Source organism: Spermophilus citellus (assembly GCF_964194105.1).
Source record: "Spermophilus citellus genome assembly, chromosome: 4".
In the NCBI taxonomy this organism is placed as follows: Eukaryota; Metazoa; Chordata; class Mammalia; order Rodentia; family Sciuridae; genus Spermophilus; species Spermophilus citellus.
The window spans coordinates 192,257,898-192,275,276 of NC_138185.1; the positions used below are offsets into that span (position 1 = coordinate 192,257,898).

Genomic DNA, 17,379 nt, shown 5'->3' on the forward strand with positions numbered 1-17,379 from the left:
AATAGAACATCTCAAATATGTAACCCACTGGTCTCCTGACTGGAGCTTGGCTAATATTTCTGTGGAACTTATATTCTTTGCTCTGTCAAGCTAAGAATTTTCTGTCTGCCAGCTTTCTGGTACCCTTTGGCAGTTCTCTGTAAAACAGTTGGTCTTTACTGATTCTGGTAACTGAGGCCTTGAATGAGGGTGGGTTAAGGAGACTGAAAAACAAGATTACATAACTCTTTGCTCTAGTCAACTCATTCACTCCACTATTCTCTACGAACTATCAGTAACTGATCAAAAATAAGCTCTATGTTCATGTTATTTCAGAAACAGAGCAGCAGAAACAAAAATAACTCTAGCTGATGTGGAAATGTTCTATCTTGTTTTCAATTATAGTCAAGCACCAATGGTTTCCTGAACTATTAATGCCACCTGGTGGCCAGGCTAGATACATTAAAGAAATATAAGATCCACATATTTCAGATATTGTACCCACGGTACAAGTCATACATGGGCTGGAAACAGTTGATATTCTACTCTATACTGTCAATTTTAAAAAAAAATAGACAATTGCCAGTTTCTGGGGAAAATACTGATCAAAGAAAATTAATAAAGTCAAATTTCTTGAAATTCCAAGAAAAATTTCATCTTTCCCTTTCCACCACCCATTCAACAAAAATACCCCACATACCCAACAATTCCATCACTCAATACATGTGCAAAAGGGGCTTTAATTCCGGTGTAAAATCAATTTTATTAAAGATCTTTCCACATGTCCAAAGCAAACAATGAAAAAGACCTACATACAGTGAAAACAGAAGTATCCCAGGATGACAAAAAATACATAAAACATGTACACCCATAATCACCGCCGCCTCCGAAAACCTAAAAGGAAGGGAAACCAAGAATGAGGCAAAGGACAGTTGGAAAAGCTGAAGGACAGGAACAAAAGAACATTTAGAGAGGGTTCAAAAGGGGTGGGTTCTTGGGGCTGGGGTTGTGGCTCAGAGGTAGAACACTTGCCTACATGGGCGAGGCCCTGGTTCGATCCTCAGCACCACATAAAAAGAAATAAAGGTATTGTGTCCAACTACAACTAAAAAGTAAATATTTAAAAGGGGGGGGGGTTCTTAGGTTAGTATTCTGTATCTTCTTCCCAGGACAAAAGACTAGAAGAATGAAACTAAAATGCAATAACAGTTCCCTCAAGTGACCCTATAGTATGGAAATCGAATAGGACTATGGGACCTTAGAGATGGAATCTAGAGATCCCTTTTGGAATGATGTGGAGTTCCAGCTTGGGAAAGAAGAAAAAGAAAAGCCTCACTAAAAGATTATGGAAGGGACATTATGGGGGTTGGTGAGATCAGGATGTCAAATCCTAAGGGGTGGCATCCCAATTTCCATTCCCTACCTTGTATTTGATCACGTAAGTACTAGTACTACACTGACCTTTTTTCTTCCGACCTTTCTTGGGTATCTTCTTTCGCTTCTTAACAGGATTCTGATCCTGGAGACAGAGAAGCAAAGGAAAGGCAGAGTATTTCCAAGTGCCAGAATCCCTCCCCAAGTTCCTCATGGTAATAATTTCCAAATATAATTGGCTGAAAGAATGACAGCTGCCTCCTACAACTGTACCTCAACCTCACCTCATCAAGATGAGCAGTTCCTCCTGTCAATGCACTGATGTCACTGAAGTGCGTGAGGGAATGAAGCTGGGAGCTCATGACATTTGCTCGTTTTCGCCGTCCTCTCTCGCGCTTACTGACACTTAAACGCACCATCATGCTTTCTTCATAGTTAATCCTGTCACAGAAAATCAGACACTGATCCCTACAGACTCAAACCATGGTAGTGGAAAGCTCTATGAGCCTAGTGGCTGGGTTGTGGTTTAGCAGTATGAGCACTCGCCTAGCACATGCACCACATAAAAATAAAGGTATTGTGTCAACTACAACTAAAAAAAAAAAAAAAAAAAAAAAAAAAAAAAAAAACACCAAAACCCTGGGCCTGAGCATTTAACAATCCTAGCTTAAGAGTAGTGAGGAAATTTCATAGCAGATCAACACAGTATTTACTAAAGTCATACAGAATGTTCATTACGAATGAAATGTTGTCTGATAGAATTTTGGTACTGGGGATTGAACCTAAGGGCCCTTTACCACTGAGCTACATCCTCAGCCCCCTACCCCTTTTTTTTAGTTGTTGACAGACCTTTTTTTTTTTTTTTGCAGTGCTAAGAACTGAACCCAGTGCTTCACACATGCCAGGCAAGTGTACTACCGCTGAGCCAAATCCCCAGCTCTCAGCCCTTTTTTAATATTAATTTTGAGAAGGGGGTCTCATTAAGTTGGTGAGGCCTTCACTAAATTGCTGAGGCTGGATTCAAACTTGCAATCCTGCCTCAGCCTCCTGAATCAAGAAAATTCCTTTATTTTAGCTCTGTAAGTAGGATTCATTGTATGAATGGGCCCTTTCATGCACATCTTTCAATGTAGAGTCTTACATGAGCAAAGCTGATGAGCCTGTATTAAAGTTACAATTGCTTTTCTACTTTTCTTCCCTGAATTTATATAGCATTCTTAATGCCACTATAAAAACCTGCTTTTACTGTCTTCATCGAAAAAGTAAGAATTTTGACAGTGAAATACAGGCTATTAAAGCCCTACATGGAACTACATTTATTCCTCTCCATACAGCATTTGCTTGAGCCTAAACAGAATTGGGGAGAAAAAAAAATTATTTCCTACTTCTTATCCCATACTTCAAACTTCTATCATCCCAAATTTTCCACTCCACTTTCTATATGATGTTGGTTGTCTTGGTACCAGAATTAACCACAATTTACCCTAAGTTTGAGATCAGGTCTCTAAAGTGGAAATAACTTCTAATTTAAAGAGCTCAGACCTATGTTGGTCCTCTTGACTCTGGCGAGTGACATGAGGATGGCGAGCATCTCGGATTTCCTCTGGAGCATCTGAGTACTGCTCCTTAAGTTCACGAATGACAGAACTGCTCAATGCCCGTCTCTTGGCTCGTTCCAGACGCTTTTTCTCCCGCTCAGCTTCTGTTTCGTCTATTTGATAAAAATCCACAGGTGTTATCCCAGAATAGAGAAAGGGAGAAGAGAAACACAACTCATTCCAAGAAGGCAGCAGTCACAATTCATACCATAATGAACTGGAACCAAGCGCGGTGGTACATATTTCTTGGATACTCCTTTTGTAGATTTCTTTCCTGAAGCCTCAGACTGGCCATCCTCTGTTTCATCTTCCTCTTCATCTTCAGAGCTCAACTACAGAAGAAACAATGTCTGCTAATTTAGGAAGAATTCATAGACAAGTGAGAAGAAACGCTCCCCCCTAAAGCTGTAGTAGTACCCTTAGGAGATGACAAACACAAGGGGGAAAAGGAACCTCATACTGAAACATTCTAAGGTAAACACCAGAAAATCAAGTCACAGGTGATCACCACAAGGTTCATGTACGTATAGCTCCTTCAGAAAAATTAGGAGGATAATGCAACTCTTTACCTTGCTTATCATATTGCTAGGATGAGGCTTAAAACGAAGTGGGTCATTTTCACCTGAAATACAAAACCCCAGAGATAAAAGATTTGGAATTTTATGATGATCCCCACGATGTTATGCTGGTCCTCTCACTTACTGAGGCTGCCTGTCACTGCAGTCTTAACCAGTTTGTCAATTTGATACTTCAGTTTTTGGTCCAAAGGACGGAGCTTTTCCAACACCTATAATGCAATAGTTAAAAAGGATTACATTCTTTTCCCCAAATCAAGCACATACCAGAGTCCCTTGTGTTGGGAGAAAAATACTTTTATTTATTTATTTTTAAAAATATTTTTGTTTTAGTTGTAATTGGACACAATATCTTTATTTTATTTATTTATTTTTATGTGGAGCTGAGGATTGAACCTCGCATGTGCTAGGTGAGCTCTCTACTGCTGAGTCCCAGCCCCAGCCCCATAAATATATATTTTTAAAAAATGTGGTTTCCTTACTTAAAGAGAGAACATCCACTTAAATGAGAGATACTATGTTAAACTTTAGAATTTAGGATTTAGAAACCTACATTTCCAAGAAGCAAAGGCCTCATACCGTGCGAATTTCTACTAGTCTCAAAACTGCAGCATGTCCCTGAAGAGATCCTCCTGAGGCTTTGTCCAGGATGAGGTGGCTCAAATCCATAAGGTACATGAGCAGCAGCTGATCTTTCACTTCCAAGAAGCTGAGACCCTGAGTTGAACAAAACAGTAAGAGAATCAGGAGGAGCACTTAGGGCAAGCAAGATAATGATTTCCAAGTTCAAGTTTTTCCTCCATCAGTTCATATAAAGTATCTGGAGTACAGTAATCCCTACTTAACTGTGGTCTTGCTTTTTACAGTTTCAGTTACTCACAACCAATCACAGTCCAAAAACATTAACTGGAAATTCCATAAAGGTAGAATTCATGTTTTAAAATTTATGTCTTAAATAGTCCACTATTGTGTGTAGTATACTGAAATCTTGTGCCATCTTACTCCCTCCTACCTGAGATGTTGAGTTATTCCTTGGTCTAGTGTATTTACAATGTCTGTGCTACTTGCCTATTAGTCACTTGGTAGTGATCTCAGTTATCAGATCAACTGCCATAACATCACAGAGCTTTTGTTCAAGTAACCCTTCTTACAACCTCCACATGCAAGAATAATGATGAAAAGGGGGGCATCAGGCACAAAATGTGGAAGGACAGATTAACTCTGTAACTATGTGGCAACACTGTGAGGCCTATAGGGGAAAGCAAAGTATACACAGGACTTGGTACTATCCAAAGTTTAGAGTATCTGCCAGGAGTTCTCAAAACATATCCTGAAGGATATGGAGGGATTACCATAGTTGAAGAAGGAGCTATACCTAAAATTGCCAACAGAGAAAATTATGCTAACACAAGAGAAGCAAAGTTCAGAGAACTACTAGAACAAAAGCAGGAAAATCAATACAGTATCCCTCTAAAAAGGCTGTAACAAAGTTTCTCATCTCAGAGCTATTGATATTTGGAGTCAGTTAATTCTTTGTTATGGAGGCTGTGCTGTTATTGCAGGTTTCCAGAAACTGTCCTTGGCCTCAACTCATTGATGCCCTTTCCCAAAGTTGTAACAATCAAAAATGTTGCCAACTGTAAAATCAAATGTGGGGGCTGGGGATGTGGCTCAAGCGGTAGCGCGCTCGCCTGGCGTGCGTGCGGCCCTGGTTCGATCCTCGCACCACATACAAACAAAGATGTTGTGTCCGCCGATAAAATTTAAAAATAAATAAATAAATATTAAAATTCTCTCTCTCTCTCCCCCTCTCTCACTCTCTCTTTAAAAAAAATCAAATGTGTTGCCAATTTTTAAATTAACTTATTCTTAATTAAAATAAGTCCTGATTTTTTTTCCATGCCAGTATTAAATCCAGGGGTGTTCAATCACTGAGCCACATCCTCAGCCTGTTTTCATTCTTTATTTTTGAGACAGAGTCTCACTAAGTTGCTTAGGGCTGCACTAAACTGCTGAGGCTGGCTTTTTTTTTTCATACACACACACACACACCATATATATACATATTTTAGTTGTAGGTGGATACAATACCTTTATTTATTTTTATGTGGTGCTAAGGCTAGAACCCAGTGTCATGCTAGGCGAGTGCTCTACCACTAAGCCACAACCCCAGCCCAGCTGAGGCTGGCTTTGAACTCATTATTCCACTGCCTGAGCCTCCCAAGCCACTGGGATTACAGGTGCACACAACCACGCCCAGTACATACATCACCCTTACAATAAAATTAAAGCAAAAAATCTCAAAAGAATGTTATCTCAAAGTATGATTAAACTGACTTTTCATTTTCTTCTTTATGGTTTTATGTATCTCCCAAACTATCCAAAATTAAAATTGTATTACAGGGTTGAGGTGTAGCTCAGTGGTAGAGTGCTTACCAGCACACACGAGGGTTAGATCCATACCACCAACAATAAATAAAGTGTATATAGGCAGAAGATGCTATGTTTATTCTTTAAACAAAATAATGCAATGTATGTGAGCATGACTTAAGTTACGGTTATTAAATAAGACAAGTGAGTCTTGTGACTGCATAAAATGAAAATTGACAAAGTCCACAGCCTGTTTTAGGGCTGGGGCTCAGCGGTAGCACACTTGCCTGGCATATGTGAGGCATGGGGTTTGATTCTCAGTATCACAAATAAATAAATAAAAAATAATAAAGGTCTATCAACAACTAAAAATATGTATATTTTTTTAAAAAAGCAAGCCTGTTTTAGACAGCTTAAATATTTAAATAGGATCACAGGTGAAATTCAAACTCAGTTTGACTTACCTGGGCCTCGGGTATCTTTAAATTAACACAACTAATTCTTGTTATTAGCCCCAACATGGTACTGGAGCATGACTAAAGGACTTAAAGACAAGTTGAGTTTAAATTCTGAATTAGGCATTTGGTAATTAAATATTGGGTAAGTCACTTAACCTGGTGACCTCGGACTTCTCATCTAATTTCCTGCCCAAATAATCATAACAAGACACAAATAACAGAAAAGCAATTTGAACCCTATTAAGCACCTTTGATCCTTGTAAAACTCTTTGCTCATAAAAGAAAATAAATATTTGTTCAATGAATAAACAAATACTGAGTAATCTAAGAGGTATGCTGACAGCCCAGCACTAAAATTATCAAAGCAAGGTACCCAGGACTTAAATGGGTAAAATTTGAGAAACAGGCTCTTTTGACAATGCTTGGGCATTGGCACTGTCAAGTTCAAACTGGGGTTATGAGCACAACAGAGAAAATAAAGATATGCAATAAAAAATTGTTTTTAGTCTTTATCTTCCTAAAAATACAAGTCTGCTGTACTCTCATGCTCAAAATTTTTTCAATGATTCTTACTGACTTACTACAATGACTTTTATGTTTTTAGTTATCTATGAAATATTTTGCTTAAATATAATTTTAGGTCAAAAGCTCAATATGTAAAACAAGAATTCCAGAGTTGTCCTCCCACACTGACCTAATACCAGAACTTAAATAGGTTCTACCAGACTCTAATTTGAAAACTATTATACTTGAATTTTTAGATGCGCCATTTTCATATTTTAACATCTCTAAAATTTGGATGCATCTTTCAGTCAATAGTATCTTAGCATTGTTACAGATTAATATTCTTTCTTAAGAAGATAATTTCCCCTTATCCACAGGTGATATATTCCAAAATCCCCAGTGGATGTCTCCAATGAGGAGGATAATACTAAATCCTATATATATGGTTTCATCCTATGCACACACACCAATGAAAAATTTTAATTTATAACTTTGTCGAGATCAGAAATTAACAACAATTAATAAGATGGAACAATTATAACCACACTATATAAAAGATATTTAAAAGGTTTAAGTTATGTCAGAAATTTTTTAAAATATTTTTTTAGTTGCAGATGGGTACAATGCCTTTATTTTTATTTATTTTTATGTGGTGATGAGGATCAAACCCAATGCCTTACCCACACTACATGAGCACTCTACCACTGAGTCACAACCCTAGCCCCATGTCAGAAATTTTTCATTTAATATTTTCAGACCACAACTGACCTTAGGTAACTAAAATTGCAGAGTGAAATTCAGACAAGGGGACTACCATATATAAAATTAAGTAGTTGACCCTAATTAATAGCATCTTTGATCAGATGAAACAAACAGTAACCCCTTCACTGGCCTAGAAGGGTCTTCAGAATGACCACTTTTCCAGGCTTACTTCTTATCCCCATCACACATACAACACATGAAATGTATGTTCATCCACAAAAATTACTTACCTCCTTCCCCAGAACATCACCATGCTTTCAGACCTCTGTGCCTTTGTATATGTTTTCTCTGACTCCTATTTACTTCTCAAAAGTCTGATACCTCCTCTGAGAAGCCTTCCTTGATTGACTCCCTCTGCTCTTCTGGAAGTTCTCACTCCTTGGCTGGCATCTCACTTCTCACAACATTGCAATATAAATGCTACTTCTCACATCTATTGCTTTAATTCATCTTCCCCATGAGATTCCAGCACAGAAATTGGATTTTACCCATATTTGAAGCTCTAGCACTCAGGATATAAAACAAACAATAAATGTATGATGAATGAATTATTGAGAACATCAAGTCAGGGGATGTTTACTCTTTAAACACATCTTACCTTCTCTGTAGGATAAGCTCCAGCTCGAACTTTTTTGGTCAGTGCTTGCACTTGTGCAGTTACAGCCACCACCTGAAATTAGACCATTAAAACAGATGACTAGGCTACATCAAGTCATGTCTAAACAACCACCTAAAAATTATCTGAAACACTGTTTAAACGACAGTACTATCTTCTCCCCTAGTTCTGGGAAAGAACAGGAAAGATGGTTCTGATAGTTCTTCAAAAGTAGAAACAGGGCTAGGGTTGTGGCTCAGTGGATGGGTGCTTGCCTAATTAGTATGCAAGGCACTGGGTTCGATACTCACCACCACATAAAAATAAATAAATAAAATAAAGGTATTGTGTCCATCTACAACTAAAAATTAAAAAAAAAAACAGGTAGACATTTCTTAAAATTGGGGGGTGGGGGGGCATCCTTATCAAACAATGCTGGAGGGGATGAGAACTGGAACAGTGGTAATGGAGGGAGTATGACTTTACATGTCCTGACTGAACTTATAAAGCACTGAACTATACAAATGAATGTTAGGTGGGCACCCAATGTGAAAATCATGTCACATTCTAGTTTTCTTAGCTTTAATAATAAAAGGAACTGACTGTGATGGCTTCTTTTTGAAGTTTCATTATTTCTTTGGGTGCAGAAATCGATTACTTTGACTGAAAAGGGTTTTGTTAAATTATTTTACCTTTAGGGTATTTGGGAGCATCCAAATATCTGCTCCCAAAACACCAAAGTTTGGAAGTGAGGCACACAAAGCCAAAGCCAATTCGTGACTAATCTATTCCAAAGGGACAACACCTGCTCACCTGTTCCTGGAGATTTTTCAGGAGTGTCACAGCACTTGGCACGTCTGACTCCAGCACCTCCTAGAGGAGAGAGTAAAAAAATCATATTTATTTAAGAGGAAGGAAGCAGGGCGCCGGCGCACGCCTATAATCCCAGCGGCTTGGGAGGCTGAGATAGGGGGACCGCGAGTTCAAAGCCAGCCTCAGCAAAGGCGAGGCGCTAAGCAACTCAGTGAGACCCTGTCTCTAAATAAAATACAAAATAGGGCTAGGGATGGGGTTCAGTAGCGTGTGCCCCTGAGTTCAATCCACGGTACCAAAAAAAAACAAAAAACAAAAAACAAAAAACAAAAAAAAACTAACGAACATCTGGGGTAAGAAACTTCCCCTCTCCTTCGAACACCTTACACTTTGGGCCTTTTCACCCGGTGCACCGGCAGCCTCGCCTGAAAGCAAATCCTTCATGTTGCTGGAAAGGAGCAGTAACTCCGGCCCTAAATCTCCCAACTATTGCTTAGCTGCTCCAGAGAGGCCATTTCCCTGAAGCAACTTTCATCACCACCCTTTCCTGGTGCCAACAGTTTGTTTTGAGCCATTGAAAAGAAAGGAGAAGTCCGCAATAGCCGCTCGAGTAAAAGAACACACCACACTCACCGGCGCCGCCATCTTTGCGAGCCCACCCCTTCCGGCGTCGTATTTCCTGAGCGTTAAGATCGGCTTCCTAGACCCGATGGACAACCGCAGCCAATAGGAATAGGCGTTCTCTCACTTCCGTCCTGAACAGGATGGGAGAGAGGCAGGGCCTGATCTAGCCAATGGAATAAAGGAACTGACTAAATTCGTCAGACTCGGGAGGTAATCTACCCACGTAAAGATGGTCTTGGGAAGAAGAATGTGATTGGTAAATTGTGGCGAATGATTGAAACCAAACCAATAAAGACCGCCTTAGTGATTGATTGAAAGTTTAAAGCTCCCAATAGGATAAAGGAGTCAAGTGAGCGAACTGAGAGTGTATTGGCTCGCCGATGCCGCAGTACCAGTCTTTTTCATGGCATTTTTTTGTAGTGCCAGGACTGGCTGCTAGGTGGCGGGACACGGCTTTGCTCTGAGGAATTCACGTTGCGGAGCCGCCATTGCTTGCTGCACTCCCTAGAGACAGTCCTTGTGTGATAATGGAAAGGTCACTCGGTCTCTAAGTGTCTTTTTCATGTGTAAATAGGAGAGTTGGACCAGAGAAGCCGACTGCAAGGACACTTGCCTGCTCCCCTTGTGCAGGCCCGAGAGCGCAGAGGGAAGATGCCAGGGCCCACAGGAGGAGTAATACGTTCCACAAACAAGGAAACAGTTCATACCTACGTAATTTCCCCCTGTCCTACGGGTACGCCGCAGAACTCGCTTCAAACCTAGGTTGCGCATATTTCCTATGCCCCTCATCTTTTCTCAGTATTTCCCAGCTCACTAGCTTCTGGCGGGATCGTGAAGTCCCATCATCTGCATTGGGAAATAAAGCATTAAAAGAGCAGATGATGGCCCTGAGTTTTTTCCCATAGCGACAGTGTAGCCGACCTAACAATAGAATCAGATCTGACTTGGAGCTGTCTTCTGGAATTGAGGAAGGAGGAGCCCCCTATCTAGGCAACCCGGTGGGGGAAGTTCTGTTTTCTGAGCTTGCTGGGCGCCGGAAGGCCATGGTGGGGTTAATAGTCTCTGTGTCTCCAGCTCAGAAGCTTGGGGTGCCCTAACAGCGTAGTCAGTAACCAACAGCTTTTGTATTATGAACAGTTTCTATTTCCACAATTCCTCAATCCCATCTAGCAAAATGAAAAATAAGCTTTTCCTCTCCTTAGAACTTGAAATTTTGTTTATATGCATTATGAGTATTAGTGAGAAATACGAATTTCACTGCCTTGTTTTCTTGTTTGTTTGGGGTTGGGGCATACGGAGGATTGAACTCCGGGGCAGTCCACCCCGGAGCCACATTCTCAGCCCCATTTAATATTTTATTTAGAGGCAAGGTCTCACTGAGTTGCTTAGCACCCCGCTTTTGTGTGTGGGTGCTGGGGATTGAACCCAGGGCCTTGTGCATGTGAGGCAAGCACTCTACCTACCAACTGAGGTACATCCCCAGCCCGCGCCTTGCTTTGTGCTGAGGCTGGCTTTGAACTCCAGATCCTCCTGCCTCAGCCTCCTGAGCCACTGGGATTACAGGCACAGGCATGCCCCACCGCACCAGCTACTGCCTTGTTTTTCTATTATGAAATGCTTATCAACCATACCTAATGTTATAAGAAAATCTTGGAGTTAAGAATAAACTAAATCTCAGCAAAGCTCCTGCAGATTAAACCAACAAGCAATGCATGCGAGAGCATTTTATTTGTCTTCGATTTCTTTCAAAAGTTCCATAAAGTGACCATCATTCATAATATTTACAAGTACATATATCAATATCCTGGACAAAAAAAAAAAAAAAAAAAAAAAAAATTTTTTTTTTTTTTAAATGGGGTTCTCACTACTACCCAGACTGGCCTCAAACTCTTAGGCTCAAGTGAGCCTCCTCTCAACTTTCCCACTGCTAGGACTATAGGCACATCCCAGCCTGAGCAAGTTTAATAGCTTTTTTGAGATTTAATACACACATCACAAAATTTACCATTTAAAGGATACAGTTAAGAGGTTTTTCCTATATTCACAGAGTTGTGCAGATATTACCATAATCAATTATAGAGTATTTTACCACTCCAGAAGAAACCAGTACCCACTAGTAGTCACCCCTCCTTTTTCCCCCACCCCTTCCCACGCCAGCTCTGAACAACCACTAATCTACTTGGTTTTCCTATAGACTTACCTTTTCTGGACATTTCTTTAACATGAAATTGTGCAATATAAAGTCTTTGTGACTGGCTACTTTCACTTAGCATATTTTCAAGGTTCACTCATATTGAAGCACATATCAGAATGTTATTCCTTTTTTATTAATGAATAATTTTTCATTGTATGGATATACCATATTTGATTATCCATTCATCACTTGATGGACATTTTGGTTGCTTCCAAGATGGTACTGGAGAGAAGAATATGAATATTTTCACTATTATGACTAGTTCTGCTATGGCAATTGTATATAAGTTTTTGTAGGGACATGTTTCTTTTGAGTATATAAATAGGAGTAGACCTCAGCATATACTCAAAGGACTTAAAATCAGCATACTACAGTGACACAGCCATATCAGTGTTTATAGCAGCTCAATTCACAATAGCTAAACTATGAACCAACCTAGGCAACCTTCAACAGATGAATGGTTAAAGAAAATGTGTTACATATACACAATGGAATATGACTTAGCCATAAATAAGAATGAAATTATGGCTTTTGCTGGTAAATGGATGGAACTGGAGACTATCATACTAAGTGAAATAAGCAAATCCCCAAAAAACCAAAGGCTGAATATTCTCTCTGATGTGCTGATGCTGAATCACAATAAGAGGACAGGAGTGGAGTGAGAGGGAAAAATAGAAATTCACTGGATTAGGCAAAAGGAAATGAAGGTAAGGGAGGGAGGATGGGAATAGGAAAGAGTAGATGAATTGGACATAAGTTTTCTATGTTCTTATATGAATACACAACCAGTGAAATTCCACATCATGTACTAACCATAAAAATGGGAAGTTATACTTACTCAGAGTATGTATGATATGTCAAAATACATTCTAATGTCATATATAACTAAAAAAAACACAAAGTTTTTTTAAAAATTAAAAATTCTAAATAAATAATAGGGGTGGAGTTGCTAAATCATATGGTAACTCTATAACCATTTTAGAACTGACAGACTAAAACAGAACTGCACCATTTTACACTTTCACCAGCAATAAATGGACTCCAATTTTCCTTGCCAACGCTTGTTTTTGTTTTTGTTGTGTGGTCCTGGGGATTGAACCCAGGGCATTGTGCATGTGAGGCAAGCACTCTATCAACTGAGCTCTGTCCCCAGCCCTTGCCAACACTTGTATAATCTGCCTTCTAAATCATAGCTACCATGAAGTAGTCTGTGGATTTGGTTTGTATTTCTCCAGTGGTAAACAATGCTGAACATATTTTCATGTGTTGATGGGCCTCTTGCATATCTTTGAAAAAAATGTATAGTCAGGTCATTTTCCCATTTTTAATTGAGTTATTTATAATTTTATTATTTTATCATTTTTTATATGTTCTGGATGCAAATCTCTTCATAAACAAATGATCTGCAAATATTTTTCTTGTGGGTTGTCTTTGTACTTAATGGTGTTATTTGAAACAGAAAAGTTTTTCATTTTTCATATTGGTGAAAAATTATTATTTTTTAGCTGCTTGTGCTTTAATGTCACATCTAAGAGAATGTTACCTATTACAAGTTCATGAAAATTTGTGCTTATGTTTTCTTCTAAAAATTGAGGTTTTACACTTAGTATTTGATTCATTTTGAGATAAATTTTATGCACTGTGTGATGTAGAAGTTCACCCTCACTCCTTTGCATGTTAATATCCAGTTGTCCCAGTTGTTGAATAGACTATTCTTTCCCTGTTGAAATTGTCTTGGCACCTCTCCGCAAACTCAAGTGATCGTATATGTACAAATTTATATCTGGATTCTATATTCTGTTTCATTGATCTATATTTCTTTCCTCATACCAATAGCACACAATCTTAGTTTCTGTACCTTTGTAACTAGCTGGGCATAGTGGTGCACACCAGTAATGCCAGTGACTCAGGAGACTGAGGCAGGAGCATCACAAGTTCAAGGCCAGCCTCAGCAATTTAGCAAGGCCCTGAGCAACTCAGCAAAACTCTGTCTCAAAATAAAAAATTAAAATAAAAAGGAATGGGGGTGGAGCTCAGTGGCAAATCACATCTGGGTTCAATCCTTAGTATGAAAAACAAACAAAGACAATCATAAACGAAAAAAATCAGGTAAAAGGGCTGTGGATGTAGTTCAGCAGTAGAGCATCCCTGGGTTCAAGTCCCAGTACCACAAAAATAAATAAATAGATCAACCAATAAGTAAATAAATAAATAGCGTAACAGTGGTCCACTTTATGCTTTGAATATAAGTTGCTGTTCTGCCACTGCAACTTATTTTTAAAATGGACATATTTTTTTCTCTTCCTCTCTCCCTGTTCCTCCTTAATCTCTCCCCCTCCCTAATCTCAGGGGAAACAGGATTACCTTTCTTCCCCATCCTAGGCAGATTTATCTGTCCCTAAGTACACATCCACCATAGGGTCAAAGTAATCCAGACTTTGGAGATGGTACCAGATGATCTCAGAAATGACTCTCCCAAATTAGCAAGTGAATTACAACTCAGAGAACACATGGATTGTAGCCTTTGAATCACCTCTTTAAAAGCGCCCTGTTTTAGAACAAATTAATTATTTTTAAGCCCCCTGTTCCTGGGGGATGGCCAGAATCACAACCTTTGGGACAGGAGTCCCCTGTGTTTCTCCTTTGTAAAGCCATAAACTGTCTTTTTCCTTTTTCTCCAAACGGTGTCCTTGTTATTGGATTGGCATCAGGAACAAGGGCCGAGCTTTTGGCAACAACACTGCCTTCTCCTCTGTGTTGACAAATCTCTGCCTCTGGTGCTTTTTGTTGTTATTTTGTTTTTCTGTGTTACTGGGAATTGAATCCAGAGGTATTATACCACTGAGCTATACCCCCAGCCCTTTTTATTTTTTTATTCTGAGAGAAGGTCTTTCTAAATTGCCTGAGGCTGGCCTTAAACATGTGATCCTCCTCCTGCCTCAGCCACTCAAGTTTCTGGGAATATGGGCATGTATCGCCACATGCAGCTCTGCATTTGTTTTGTTATTGTTGTTTTTGGTATTAGGGACTAAACCACTGAGCCACATCCCCAGCCCTTTTTCAATTTTTTTATTTAGAGACAGGTTCTCATTTAGTTACTCAGGACCTTACTGAGGCTGGCTTTGAACTTGCAATTTTCCTTCCTCAGCCTCTGGGATTACTGGAATTACAGGCATGTGCCACCAGACCCAGCCAGTTTCTTGTTTTAAAATTCCAGTAAATTTATACTTTTAACCTACTTTTGTAACAGGGATTCACTTGATGTTTGACTATATTCTTTGTAGCTTTGAAAGGTACTTTTTTTTTTCTTTTTTCCAATCTTCTTTTAGGGAAAACTTCTCCTTTCTTATCTCCCCCTCCCTAACCTCTTTTTCTCTGACTCATCTGTATAACTCTGTTCCTGCTGATAGTCAGAATCACAGTCTTTGGGACAGGAGTCCCCCACTTTTCTCCTTTGCTAGCAAAGCAATAAACCTCTCTCCTTTTTCTCAATGTAACAGGGTTTCACTTGATGCTTTGACTATATCCCTTGTGGCTTTGAAATTTACACGTTTTTTTCTTTTTCTTTTTTAATATATCTTTTTTTTTTTTTTTTTTCTAAGTGGTGGTGCTGGGGATTGAACCCAGGGCCTTGTGTATGCAAGGCAAGACTCTACCAACTGAGCTATATCCCAGCCCCCTGTTTGGTTTTTTTTTTTTTTTTTTTTTTTTTTTTTTTTCTTTATCTTCTCCCTAAACTCTTCCTGATCTTCTTTTCCCTAAATTTCTCCTCCTAGATCTTTTCCCTAATCTTCTCCTTCCTGATCTCTCCTCCCTAATCTCATTTTCTCTCATCTCTATAAAAGCCCCCTATTCCTGCTGATGGGCAGAATCACAGCCTTTGGGACAGGAGTCTCCTGTGCTTCTCCTTTACTAGCAAAGCAATAAACTTTCTTTTTTCTTTTTCTCAAAATCATGTCCTTGTTATTGGAGTGGCATCTGGAGCAAGGACCACGCTTTCGGCAACATCAAGACCTTGTCTTCATTATTGGATTGGCTTCAAGGACAGGGATCAAGCTTTCCATTACAACATGACTAGAGCACCATCCATTTTGATAGAAACTAAATTTTTTATATGTTACATTTTTTTTTAATGCCATGAGTTTGATTTTAATGGGAGGAAGTCACAAACTGAGAGCACTTCTTGAGAACTTGTTTGGAGGTTCTAGCAGGGGAGTGCAGCTACTTTATACCCTTGATCAGGAAGGTCCTCCTCTTCAACCCAGTGCAGGTCTTCAGGAGGGACACACGTGGAGCAGTGAGGGAGGAAGGGGACACCCCCCTAGCCAGCCAGATCAGCCAAATCAACCCTGATGATCAATGGATGACAGATGTTGCAGCCAGCTCACCCTCACATCCTCACAGCATTTCTTTATAAATTTAGAAGTCCTTTGACACAAAAAAGAAACAGCAATCTATTAATTGGGCAGTGTCTCTTAAATTGCAGGACTCATCTAAAGCTAAAGTCTAAGGAGGCTGAGGCAGGAGGATTGAAAGTTCAAGGCCAACCTCAGCAACTTAGCAAGATTCTGTTTCAAATTTTTAAAAAAAATTCAAAAGAGGCCTGGGAATGTAGCTTAATGGTAAAGCTCTCCTGGGTTCAGTCCCCAATACCAAAAAGAAAGAGCTGGGTGTGGTGACGCTAGCCTGTAATCCCAGTGACTCTGGAGGGTGAGGCAGAAGGATGGCAAATTTCAGGCCAGCCTCAGCAATTTAGCAAGACAGGGTCTCAAAAACTAAAAAGAACTGGGGATGAGATTCAGTGGATACAAGCCCCTTGGTTCAATCCCCAGTATCAAAAGATAAAGAAAGAGAAAAGAAAGAAAGGGCACTTGTAATTTTTGAAATTTCCAACCAAGTGAACTTTATATTGTGAGAAATGTCCTGAGTTCTATGGGCAATAGTTTAAAAGCTCAAATTTAAAACATTTCATCTTAAAAGTATGTCTTTTTTAGCATTTTCCTCATGACTTTCTGACAAAATTTTCATATCTGAAATAATAGTTTATTTTACTTATACCATCCAGAAAATGAATTTGTTTGGATTTTTGTTTTGTTTTGTTTTGCTGTGCTGGGGATTGACCCCAGGGCCCATGCTTGCTAAGTGACCTATATCCCCAGCTCAATAATCTAAGCCATTTTATTGCTGGACAAAATTACAAGTTCAGATTCTGTTTAAACATATTTTTCCATAAATTTGGACATTTAATTTTTATTTCAAAACTAATTCCATCAATTCTTTTTTACTGTTGAGTGGAAACTTGTTATCAAGATCACCATGCATTAAAAATGTCTTAATAAGACATTTTACTTTCTTAAAATTTTGTCACACAACAAATAGCAAATGGCTATTGTTACTCAAAGTGAAACAACAAACTTTTTCTTTACTATTTTTTTCTTTACTATTTCTGTGGTGATACTAACTTCTGAATCTCCACTGAATTCACAAATTTTAATAAGTTGTATTTTTGTTTTGATTTATTATAAAATAATTT

The 17,379-nt window shown here is 39.1% G+C and overlaps 1 protein-coding gene across 1 annotated transcript; it reads right to left on the reverse strand.

Moving 5' to 3' along the window:
- Positions 1-728: 728 nt before the first annotated feature.
- On the reverse strand, positions 729-9,638 carry NGDN (neuroguidin). The gene is made up of 11 exons (XM_081289129.1): positions 9,416-9,638; positions 9,029-9,088; positions 8,219-8,290; positions 4,106-4,243; positions 3,654-3,738; positions 3,521-3,573; positions 3,160-3,283; positions 2,896-3,064; positions 1,638-1,794; positions 1,441-1,498; positions 729-873 (listed from the first exon to the last, which is right to left on the reverse strand). Exons 1-11 carry the CDS (start codon positions 9,470-9,472, stop codon positions 854-856), a joined length of 993 nt encoding a protein of 330 aa, XP_081145255.1. The 5' UTR covers positions 9,473-9,638; the 3' UTR covers positions 729-853.
- Positions 9,639-17,379: the final 7,741 nt, after the last annotated feature.